At 31.2% G+C, this 12,503-nt stretch overlaps 1 protein-coding gene across 5 annotated transcripts; it reads left to right on the top strand.

Moving 5' to 3' along the window:
• Positions 1–52: 52 nt before the first annotated feature.
• Positions 53–3,228, top strand: LOC105796043 (histone H3-like centromeric protein CENH3). 5 transcript variants are annotated; one of them, XR_001134308.2, is made up of 7 exons: positions 53–387; positions 485–531; positions 1,072–1,153; positions 1,290–1,408; positions 1,754–1,828; positions 2,261–2,348; positions 2,936–2,978. XR_001134308.2 is itself a non-coding variant. In XM_012625692.2 (7 exons), the coding sequence occupies exons 1-7, from the start codon at positions 336–338 to the stop codon at positions 2,989–2,991; spliced, it is 501 nt and encodes a 166-aa protein (XP_012481146.1). In that variant the 5' UTR covers positions 55–335; the 3' UTR covers positions 2,992–3,228. The 5 variants fall into 5 exon arrangements, 4 of the variants coding, with proteins under 4 accessions (XP_012481146.1, XP_012481157.1, XP_012481138.1 ...); XM_012625692.2 differs by having other exon boundaries at positions 55–387; positions 1,296–1,408; positions 2,273–2,348; positions 2,936–3,228; XM_012625703.2 differs by having other exon boundaries at positions 56–387; positions 1,117–1,153; positions 1,296–1,408; positions 2,273–2,348; positions 2,936–3,228.
• The last annotated feature ends 9,275 nt before the right edge of the window (positions 3,229–12,503 follow it).

Below are 12,503 nucleotides of genomic sequence, written 5' to 3'. Positions count from 1 at the left end.
CAAAACGGCAAGTCGTTTTGGTTTTCCCGTCAGCTAAACTATATTGCTTGAACTCGTGCCTGGTAGGGGCTCTAAAGGGAGAAAAAAAGGGCGAAACGTCTTCGTTTCGGGCAAGCGTATCCGTTGCAGGTTTGTAGCGGCGCGGCTGAAATCTCAAGTGAAATGAAGCGGGAAACATAACTTGAAATAGTCTAAATACAATGGTCGGATCTAGAGTTTTAGAGCTATTGGCTGTGTTAGATTTTTGAAGAAGCCCCTTTCCCTCGGCTAAATAACAAGACAGCGTTGAAACGAAGGTCAATCGTGCCCTGAATCCCAGTTCGCCAGTCCTTTCCATGTCGAGAACCAAGCACACCGCTGCTAAGAAACCAAGACGGAAGCCATCTGGTATTTTCTCTCTTTCTATCTTTCTCTACAACAGATAAATTTGCTTTGAATTTTGCTAACTGCTACTGTTTTCTCTCTCTTAATCTGCAAAATGTAGCTGCCGCTGCGGCTTCACCGGCGACGGCATCACCACATACCAGATCGGTAACTTTTCCTTTCTCTGATTTTTTTAAACTTCATTTGGATTTGTCTCGTTAATGAGAAAATGTTGATAGAGAATCCAGAAAATTAGGTCATCTTGTTGATTTTTACGTTGTCTTGGGGGAAAATTGAAGAAGACGGAAATTTTATTCTTCTTAGCTCTCCCAAGCTGGATTTTATTCTTCTTGTCCATGTGGTGGCTGGCTAAGTAGAGTGAGGAAACTAGACAAGAACAAATTTTGAAACATTCAACATAGATCCGAGCAATTACTGCTAACAGCTATTATGTTTATAGCAAATCCAAATTTACTATTTCTCTTTTTTTTTTCTTTTAATTCTTTTGGTAATCGAATTTTGTACCTATCCAAAGAAAAGTAGGAAGACATGCTAGAAGAAACAACCTGCACAAATATGAAAAGAATGAAACCAAAATCAAACAAAAATGTTATCTTCTAACCTCCGTTAGCACATAATATAGCATTTTTATTTGTCTTTTCACTCCCGCCCCTTACATTTTCCCTTATTTTCCTTCTTTATTACAAGTGCAAAACAAATCTGAGTCAGATACGCAATCTTTTGTTCCTGAAGGTAACTGCAAAAAAAACTGGAGGACCGGGCACGCCAAGTGAGTTTTTCTCGGATCTGATAACTCCCCCCCTTTTTCCCGCACTAAAAGTAACAAAGTACATGCTATATCAAAGATTAAATGTTCTTTCCATACAAAGAAGAAGATTAAATGTTCTGCTTATTTATTGTTTAAGCTCCAGGAAACTTGAAGCGGCCTCATCGTTTTCGAGCAGGAACTAGGGCTCTTCAAGAGATTCGGAAATACCAGAAGACCTCAAATCTACTCGTTCCTGCTGCCAGCTTCATCAGAGAAGTGAGCTCTCTTCCTCATCTTCTTTATGTTTTTGGTGCTTATTTAGTTTATGCACATAACAGTTGCTGCAGTATATGAAACTGTAATATTATTATGGTAAATTGAGATTAAAGTAAGCTCTATTGGCTATGAGTGCATGAGTTATGGTTGAATTTGATTAAAGGAGGCATCTTATTAAATTTCTATATTTGACTATAAAATTTTACAATTAGCTGATATTGACATCTCTGCAGTGACTTATCCGAATCATCTCTGCGCGAATTATGCAGCACCTTTCAGCTAAGCATTGTTATGATTTATGAGGCTTAATCAGAAGGTATTGATGTTCTATGTGAAATTTTGTAGGTAAGAGCTATTAGCTACCGATTTGCTCCAGACATAAGTCGTTGGCAAGCTGAAGCTTTAGTTGCAATTCAAGAGGTTTGGTAACTTATCCAATCTTCTAAACTAAAGAAAAAATTGTAAGACTTCAAAATCAAATACAGACAAACACAGTAAAACACATACATTCTGATTTTTGGCATATGGTTGTGGATGTGTTTGGTCTGTTATAAATCATGCTTCCTGACCTCCATATTATCATGAATGCATAGGTTAGATTGCTAATATTCACATGCAAATTATTTTACCCTTATTATCATGTATGCATAGGTTGTCCAAAAAATGAACTTGCGTCTGAGTGGTATGATTATGCTAAATTGCTAATTTCCATTTGCTGAGTTGAACTGTATGATTATGATGAGCTGTAGTCTGTTCAGTTTGTCATAGATCATTTGAAAATAAGTAACAGCAAGGCAATTTGTAATACCAATAAATTTTCTACTTTATATTTTGAAGAGCATATAACTTCAGGTGCATATGTAGGCAGCAGAGGACTATTTGATTCAATTGTTTGGAGATGCAATGCTGTGTGCAATTCATGCAAAGCGTGTTACACTGAGTAAGTTAAACAGTGGAGAAACTGGTGTTGTTTTTGTTTGAACATTTTCATGTTGGCGATATTTGTTCTGCATTTCCGGTTTCCCTAAGTTAATGTTGAAATGTTGTAGTGACCTAAAGGTAGTCATATAACCCATAATAACGTGGCGGTATAAATTGGTAAACATTATGAAGTCAACTCTGGGGTTTATTTAAGAAGTTGTTTATATTAACGGAGATCATTCAGGTTTCAGCCTATTAATCTTTTCCTCTGTTGAAGTCTCTCTCAATTAAGGGAAACAAGGAGAAGTTTAGGAGGGGTAGCTATTTGTAATGTTTATTTTGAATATCTAGCTTACTCTTTGATTAGAAGAGTAAAATCTGACTTGCTGAGTATCAGTTTTATCGCATTTTTAATTGTTATCTTCATCTATACATATAAAATTTAGACTATGTTTTAATCTTGAAATCTCTGTACCCTCTATATCCTGTGTGTCTAGCTATATTCTTATGCATCATTTGCTTAGCACATTATTATCAACAATCAATTTATTACATTTCTCCTTTCAAAAGGAATGAACTAACTTGATATACTTTTTCTTGCCTCAGTGAAGAAGGATATTCAGTTGGCAAGGCGACTTGGTGGGATGGGCCAACCGTGGTGAGATACTGTACTATAACCTAAACTAGCCTTCAACCTAGCTATTCTGAAAATTGAAATTTAGTTGTGTTTTGAAATGTAACCTTTCTTTCGCAAGACTTCAGTGTAATGGTTCTTGAAACCTACACCGCCTTCAGCTAACTGCACGTTTGGTTGGGGATATGGACTAGCCTTCCTCCAATATTCTGTGATGAATCATTTTTCAATAGTTTAATTGGAATGAATGGTGAATTCTATGTAATACTATTCATCCTTTCTTCTCTTTTGTCTTATAGTAATCATTTTTGGAGGATGTCAAGGAATGGGTTATTTTATGGAACAAGGACTAGCAACATTCAACATATTTTCTTATTTTCCCTTATAAAAGTTTATAAGATATTTATAATAAAGGTAATTATTTGATACACCGGCTGTGGAAATTTTTATTTTAATAATGTGGTTAAGATTTTGCTACATGTTTTATTTATTTTCTTTTATTTAAAAAAACACTATTTAATAACACAAGACAAAATCTCAACCTATAATAATATAAAAGAAATATTATTCTTAATGTAAGGGTAGAATTTTCATTTTATTCCATTTCTTACAAAGGAAGTTTATAAGGATAAATTTTAAAATTATACATTAACTTTAATTTAAAGTGTAATTATATATATGAATTTTAATTTGATTTAATTATGCACGTGAAACTCTAATTGTGGCTCAAATATATATTTGAAACTTTAATTTTGATTTATTCATGCACATTTAAAGAAATAAACATATTAAATTATTTTTATATTGGATAAATATAAATATTTATGTGTATATAAACATAAAATAATGTTATATCAATAATTGTGTTAATAATTTACAAGAATTGAATCAAATCAAAATTTCATGTACAAAATTACACAAAATTAAAATTTATGTACATAATTACACATTAAACCATAATTTATCTATAGTTTTGAGATTTATCCCAAGTTTATAAGATTTTAATAAATATATAAATAAAATAATTTTTTAATTTAAGGGCAAAATTTTCGTTTTAATCTATTTCTTACAAATTCTCTAATATTATTTTATCTGATGAAAAATACAATACATGTTTATCAAACTCAGTAATATTTATTGCCTCTTCTCAATTTTAATTAAATAACTATTTTTCTAGTCTATTTCATTCTAGGAAATTAAACATGACGTATGTTTGACTAGAACCGGAAAAGTAGCAACGAAGTTAAATAATGATTAGTATTGTTATACTTTCTGAAAAGAAAAAGAAAAAACATTCAAGACTAAAATACAATAATATGTTTGGTCAGTATTTGTTTTACGGATAAGTGTTATACTCTTAAATAATAAGAATGAATTTTAATAATAATGATCTAATAATGTAGATTAATTCACATGTGATTATATATATTACTTTATTAAGATATTTTATTTAAAATTAATTGAACCATATATGAAGTGGTAAGAGATTTGTGTTAAAAGGTCTTCCGTTAATATTAATTATGAGTTTATTTTTAGATAATTTTATTCCCTCAACCTTAAAACAAGTCATATATATATCATTTTAAAAAAAATTGTCAACTATGCCACTAATAGAGTGGCAAAATACTTGCGGTTTAAGTCTTTTGTGGACATAAATTTTGAGTTTGATCCTTAGAAGATTGAGTGTGGATTCTAAAATGACTTGTGATGTACCGCCCAACTTTTAGATAGATAATTTAACATTAAAAGAAAAAATATTTTCTAAAATCATTTTCTTAATTAGTCAAATGTGGATCCTAAATCGACCAATAAGTCAATATAAATGAACCAAATCTTTTAAATGTATATTACATGTAAATTTTGAATTGAAATAAGACCTAAAAAATTAAAGCAAGGAAAAAAAGTGTTTACAAAATTATGAGTTACGACCTATTGATGAATCCTTTGATTCTTCTCTTCAATGGAGCTTCGGTCCAAGTGTCGTCTACACTTGATTTTAGATGGATGCGAGTCGCTTTAAGGGTCGTTGAGACTAGATTTAAAAATTGGGTTTGGAAAAAAATACTTGCTTGAAAATTTGATTTAATTTGGAATCAAGAATATTAAAGACTTTATCCTTTATCAATGAAGCTTGCTTGTTGAAACTTGATCTTGAAAACGAGTTTAGAGAGAGTTTGGATCCAAGGGTTTTTGAGACTTGATATTGGATGGTTAATCCACTTCAAGGGTCATTGAGACTGGATCTTAAAGAGCAAGTTTTATCTTCTTCATGTTGACGCAATCATATTAAGAAGAGGTCTAGTGTAACACCCTTTACCCGGCTCGATCACCAGATGCTACTCCTATCACCAGAATAATTACATACATTTTACGCCAAGTAATTCAATTTAAAGATCATCGAATCATTTTTTTAAATACGAGTACAATAGTAATTACAAATAGAAACGAAACTCATCAGTTCATAAATATAAATAAATTGTTTCACACATGAAAAAGGACTAAATTACAAATTTCCAAAAGTAGGGCATAAGTATTGATACTATGATTTGGTATTCATACCTAGGATTCTGTTTGTTTAGCAAAAACATTTCAAAACCATAAGTATCGATACATAGGATTTGGTATCGATACTTCTTCCACTAATATCGATACTGAAATCTGGTACCAATACTGTTTTGGCATATTGCCATTTTTAAAACACTGTTCATTTGGTCAAGTACCGATGCTTCCTTTAAAAGTATCGATACTTCTTTCAAAAAACCAAAAATATCATTCTTTTTTATATTCAATTCTCTACCAAAATATCAATGGTGCTTTTAGGCACCAAAATTAACCTACACATGAACATTTCAACATCCCAAATACCACAACTCAATCATGTACCATTAATCTACTATATGCCTCAATGGCATTCCAAACATACAATTACATTTATACCTTTGATTCCATTGAAATCATGCTTATCCTCCATACACATTCACTTCTATCCTATCTAATTATGCAACTATCCATTCACTAAGTCATACAAAGCATTGTCATCCATTTCCTTACATACCTATATTGAGTTATAAGACTTGAACCATTGAATAATGCTAACCATTAACTAAATTCAAGGTTTCAACATTCAACTGTGCATACATACACAATAAGACTTATAGTCATACCAAAACCTATATACATGCCATATAACCAAGTTCGAATGAAATAAAAGTCTACTGAGATTGAAGCTGGATAGTGTGAGGTCTAGGGCGGTCTGGAAGCCGAGTTTCGCAAAACGTCAACTATAGAAATAGAAAACGAAATAGAGTAAGCATTTATATGCTTAGAAAGTTCATAGGAACTAATACAATAAACTCACCTCAAAACATTATTAACATAACGAATTAGCTAACTATACCACTTTCCTATCTCCATATTTAACAACAACAAGGTGAGATCATCAGACACAAGTCTCATGACAATTCAATCCATACAATACCATTAAACTCAATTTAGTGTCATTTAATAAATATCATCAAGTGCATATATACTTCAGTTACATTATTCAATCATCATATAACATATTAATTCAGAACACATATCATTATTTCACTCATTTCATATTATATCTTCTATTTCTATCATAATACACATTACTTTTCATTCATTTAACTTAGTGCCATAACCATTTAGCCCGATGAATTCTAATAAGCAGATACAAATACACAGGTAACCACCAAAACACACGTAATTGCTCATTTAAGAAATATCTCCAATACACACCTGGGCACCAAAGTGCCAAGCTCGTAGGCTTCACATCTCTCTAAAACACTCTTGGATCTCTGCAGAGACAAACTTAGTAATTTGCAACAAATGCTTGATTTTGGTAAGCAGTGATTTCTCCGCACATTAATGAATTCAGTATCATTTCTTTTACTTATCATGTATAGCGCGCAAATAACCCTATTGGCATGCCAATTGTATCTTACCCTTTAAAATGTTAATAAGGGAACTTTTAACACATTGACCGCCTCTGGACGTGCTAACATCTAAAGTGTAATTCTTGCAACCAAATATAAAAGTTAGGTGGTTTCCACAAGTATACGGGTCAGGTTGTGTAACCTTCCCAACCTGGCCTAGACGCTATAGCTAAATCGTGAAGACTATGTTTGTAACAACCTATTTTCCAGTGGTGTCAGAAATAGTAGTTTCAGGACCACAATTTCGATGTGTCATTCCGTAAATATTAATTATTTAATAATTAAAATGTAAAACCCCTTACCCGTATTCAACATCGGAAGAGGGTACGAGGCATTACTAGAACACATACACTTGTAAACGTATTTAACCTAGTTATAAAACTTCATCTAAATTAAAACTTTCAAATTATTAACATGATTTTAAAATTCTTCATAATATATCCTTAAAATATTATATTCATAATAAATAGGAGCTACAAGACCCGATACATATTCATGCAGTTTACAAGTCTTAATAATTCAATGCTTCATTTCCATTTCATTCAATTTACAAATTTCTCATGTTCACAATTCAAATCATTAAGTTCAATTTTAATACGTATTTACCATTTAACTCAACCTTTATCGATTGTACCATTCATTTACACATTTATGAAATTCTCAATTTTGCAATGAAAAGATCAATTTAGCTTAAATAACAACATCAATTCAACTCATCATCCTAGTATAAATTCACTACCACTATCCATTTACTATAATTATTTTGGGCCCATTTGTCACTTACCATCCTTAATCAAAGTAGGGAACGGTTACGGAAAATTGAATACTTCACTTCCACTTTGCCATAGTATAACTATGGTCTTGCGTATGATCACTTAGCATTTTTCGAAGCCATAGCCCTGCCATGGTCTTACACGGATCACATTTATCACTTGTCACTTGTCACTGATCAGATAAGTGTAGCTAAAGCTACCACTTATCACTTGTCACTTGTCACCGATCAGATAAGTGTAGCAAAACTACCACTTATCACTTGTCACTGATCAGAAGTACTCAAATCCGACGTTCCGCTCAATTTGGTCATCTATTCACTTTTTGCATTGTTATTTTATTCTCAATTCATCAACAAATATATCTCATCATACAATATAATTCATGAAATTAACATGTAATCATTAAATTTGAACCATATAAACTTAATATTTTATTACCTTTCTACACTCATTTCCTATGCATATCACACAAGATATAAACATATCATTCAACCATAGTCGCAAGCTAGTGTATTTAAACATAACTCTTTTTGGAACTAACCACATGATAAACCATTTCACTAGAGATTACATAATTTAAACCTTACCACCCCTTTTTTTTTATGATCACAAGCATATTTCCAATTAGGCACTTATCATTTCCATGCATAACTTATAAATTTAACGTGGCATAATCCAACCATTACTTGGCCAAAGCCTAAGCATGTACACCAAATATGTTGGCCAAATACACATATAGCATAAGCATTATAAGCATGGATGAGCACAACATTTATTCATGTATCACGCTTATCAACATGTGTTAATTCATAAACCATTCATGACATTACTTCATGTCAAATCATATGCCGGATATACCATACATACATACTATGAAACTTTATTTTCACACATGAGCTTAAACCATGACCAATAATGCACAAATATAAGCATCATTTCCATTTCATCGTTTATAAATTATAATCAAGCATATGACCAATTATACACAAATCATTCATATATTTTCCCAATTTTCCTCCTCCTCCTCCTCTCCATTCCACATCCTTAATGTGCATAACACATTGAAACAACATTTTCCATACTATCACTATTTTCCTGTATGTAAATTCAAGTTGTCTATCTGAGTCAAAGTCACTAATTTATTTATACCTCGAGCTACAGAGCTCCAAATTAAGATCCGTTAATTTTCCCTAAAACTAGATTCACATATCTTCTTCATAGAATTTTCAGAATTTTTGGTTTAGCCAAATAGTATAGTTTATTCTTTAAAGTTTCCCCTGTTTCACTGCTCGACAGTTCTGACCTCTCTTCACTAAAAATTAATTATCTCATTGTACAAATTTCGGATATTGTTTTCGTTTGTTTCTCTTGAAAATAGATTCACTGAGGATTCTAAACATATAAAAATTATACCATAATTATTTTTTTACAATTTTTTAAAATTTTTCAAAGTCAGAATAGAGGATTCCAAACTCATTCTGACTCTGTCTAACTAAACTTCAAATATCTCAAAATATATAATTCTTTTGCTTGCTCTGTTTCTTTTATGTGAAAATAGATTCATTCAGCTTAAATTTAATATAGTATTCAGCCTCTAATTCAATTTCCACCATTTTTGGTGAATTTTCAAAGTCACACAATTGTTGCTGTCTAAGCTGTTTTGTTGCTAAATGTACTCTTTCATAATTTCACTTTTTCTCATTTTTCTTTTTATCGATCAAGGTCAATTTCTCATCTTTCTTGATTTATAACAATACATTAAACTTATTTAACACTCAAATTATTCAATTTAGTTCAAAATCACTATTTGGAAAAATTACATTTTTGCCCCTATACTTTTCATTAATTCCTATTTTGTCCCTAGGCTCGAAAAATGAAATTCATGGAATTTAATCCCCTTTTCAAGCCTAAACAAAATTCATATGTATTTATAGCAGTTCATAGATTTCAAAAAATTAGAATTTTTCCTTTAAATTTCACAAGTTTACCATTTAGTCCCTAAATCTCAATTTCACCCAAAATCACTTTGTAAAAGTTGTTTATTTACTAACAACCTTTCATTTTCTACCATAAATTTTCAATTTTCAGCATGTTCATCCATGACACAATTTCCATACCTTGATAACTTTTCAAATAAATCCTCAAAATAAAGAGAACATGTTATCTCGATCTCAAAATATAAAATTATTAAAACGAGACATGATTACTTACCAATTTATGCCAAGAAAGTCTCTTCTCTCTCTCTAGGGTTTCCATGTAAATTTTGGGGAAGAAGATGATAGAAAAGATGATATGTCCATGTAATTAATTATCATCTTTTAATTTCCCCAAATTTCAATTTAGTCCTTTTCTTTTCTCAAATTCCATGGATGATTCATCCATAAAAATATACCATCTTTTGATTGATAGTCTATTTACCATATAAGGACCTCTAGTTTTGAATTTCATAAATATTTAACCCTTCTAGCTTCTAAAATTCAATTTCTACATTTTATACAAATAGGTCCTTTCCTTAATTAATCACTAAATCGATAAAATTTTTATATCAGTATTTTCATGCAACCTTCCTATCATAATGCAACCCATGTCATAATTTTAAAATAAATTTTTTCCTCGTTGGATTTGTGGTCCCGAAACCACTGTTCCGACTAGACCCAAAATCTGGCTGTTACATAAAAGGTCATTAGAGTCATATTAAAATTTGGTTAAGAATTTCTATGTTTAGATAGTTAATTAAGTAAAAAGGACTAAATCATAAAAGTTGCGAAAGTCAATTGTTATTAGTTCAATTATACTAAATGGATAAAGAATTATGGTTTAATGGATTACATTGGTAAATATACCAAATTAGTTTATATAGACAATAGTGGCATTGTTTTTAATGAATTTTTAAGTATTAATAAAGGGTAAACTTGTAATTATATAAATAACTTAAATTAAAACATAAAACAAAAGATGAATAAACCTAATTCTTCATCTTTTTGCTTGAGAACTGAAACTCCATGGGAGATTAGACTAAGCTTTCGGCCAAGACTCATTTCACATGCATGGTATGTATTTTCACCCGTTTTTTCATGAATTTTGTGTTTTTGAGATCGTTTTACCTTTATCTAGCTAACTAGGGGTTAATTCGTAAAACTGTTAAAATTCTAGGGACCCACCATGATGGTTTAAGTGTGTTTGTGAACTTAATTAATAGATTAACGAGGTTGGTTGTTAAATAGAAATATTTTGTTAAGTGATTTTGTATAATTTTTAAGTTTAGGGATTAAATTGAAAATGAAGTAATTATAACATGTTTTTCTTGTGAAATTCCAGCTTGTAAGGACTAATTTGAAGCATTAGTAAATTCGACACAAGGGTTTTAAGGTTTAATTATGAAAATAAGCTTGTTTTGGTCTTAAGGACCAAATTGAATAAAATGTAAAATTTTGAGGTAAATGTAAGAAAAATTGTAAATAGGAAATCATATGCATTAAATTAAATATTATATGAAATTTAGGCTGATAAGTTGAGATAAACTATTTTATAGATAAAGAACAAGTAGTAATCGGGGAAAAGGGAAAGTTATTGACTAGTCCCTGAACTTTTACTATCTTTACAATCTAGCCCTGGTAAGTTCGTTCAGCTTAGTTTAGTATAATTTGAAATGTTATATTTATTTTGAAATTGGTTGTTGAATGTTTTAGATACAATTGATTTGTTATAAACTATTGTGAATTGATAAAGTAATTTGTCATAAACGGGCTGCGACATGACCATGTGACCTTATTTCGATTTGCACACGGGTGGGCACACGAGCTGCGACATGATCGTGTGACCCTTATTTCGAATTGTACACGGTTTGGTCGCATGAACATGTTCCTGATCGACACGGCCTGGCCACACAACTGTGTGACCCCTATTTCTAATATTTTCAAATTTTTCTATAATTTTCTATTTTATTTCAAATTAGTCCCTGATTGTTCCTAAACTATTTTAGTAAAGGCCCGTAAATGTATTTATGCAATGAATTAAATTTGGATTTGAATGTTGTTATTTAAATTAATAATTGAATGATTTAATGATGTTAATTGTTTTGATATGTGTTCTAATACTTTGTAACCCTAACTGGTGATGGAGACGGGTTAGGGGTGTTACACATTAGCCACCAGCGTGACCAAATGACCCTACCATTTTTTGAAAACCTTAGTTACTCTCTTTTAGGAATAAATCACAGTTTGCGCTTGAGTTAATCTGTAACACCCCTAACTCGTCTCCATCGTTAGATTAAGGTTACGGAGCATTACCGAAAAATAAAATATTTAACATCATAACATTAAATAAATTAATCTTATTAAAAACCAATCAAACATATGCATTTGGTCCCTAAATCGAGCCTTCGAGGCCCTAAAAATAGCTTAGAAGTAATTCAGGACTAATTCAAAAACAAAAAAAACAAAAGATTTAAGAAAAAGTTACAAAAATTAAACAAGGGTCACATGGCCGTGTGGCCAGGTCGTGAGACATAACCGAGCCCGTGTCTTCACCCGTGTAACTTACTTAGGAGGGTCAAACGGCCATGTAACTCATTGACTTAAAACACTAAGAATTTACAAATGACACAGGGCCGTGTCGCCAAATGCTAATTTATGCAGTTTTTAAAACTTAAAGTCATGCAAGTAATTTATGCAAATTAGAATAAAAAATCCCCCAAAATAAAGTCCCATGCCACAGTCCACACTCAAGCTTATTACAAACCCAAAATATCAATATGTCAAAATAAAATTTAATTACTTTAATATAAAAAGACTTCTGATAAACTCCTC

Source organism: Gossypium raimondii, chromosome 7, assembly GCF_025698545.1.
Source record: "Gossypium raimondii isolate GPD5lz chromosome 7, ASM2569854v1, whole genome shotgun sequence".
In the NCBI taxonomy this organism is placed as follows: domain Eukaryota; kingdom Viridiplantae; phylum Streptophyta; class Magnoliopsida; order Malvales; family Malvaceae; genus Gossypium; species Gossypium raimondii.
This window is presented reverse-complemented; position numbering and strand designations above follow the sequence as displayed.

What these genes read in the sequence shown, in the direction of transcription:
- LOC105796043 (XM_012625684.2), top strand. Translation starts at nt 336, where the DNA reads ATGTCGAGAACCAAGCACACCGCTGCTAAGAAACCAAGACGGAAGCCA. An exon ending in CATCACCACATACCAGATCG is followed by an intron (nt 532 to 1,071) that starts GTAACTTTTCCT and finishes CTTTATTACAAG; the next exon opens with TGCAAAACAAATCTGAGTCA. An exon ending in CTGCCAGCTTCATCAGAGAA is followed by an intron (nt 1,409 to 1,753) that starts GTGAGCTCTCTT and finishes GAAATTTTGTAG; the next exon opens with GTAAGAGCTATTAGCTACCG.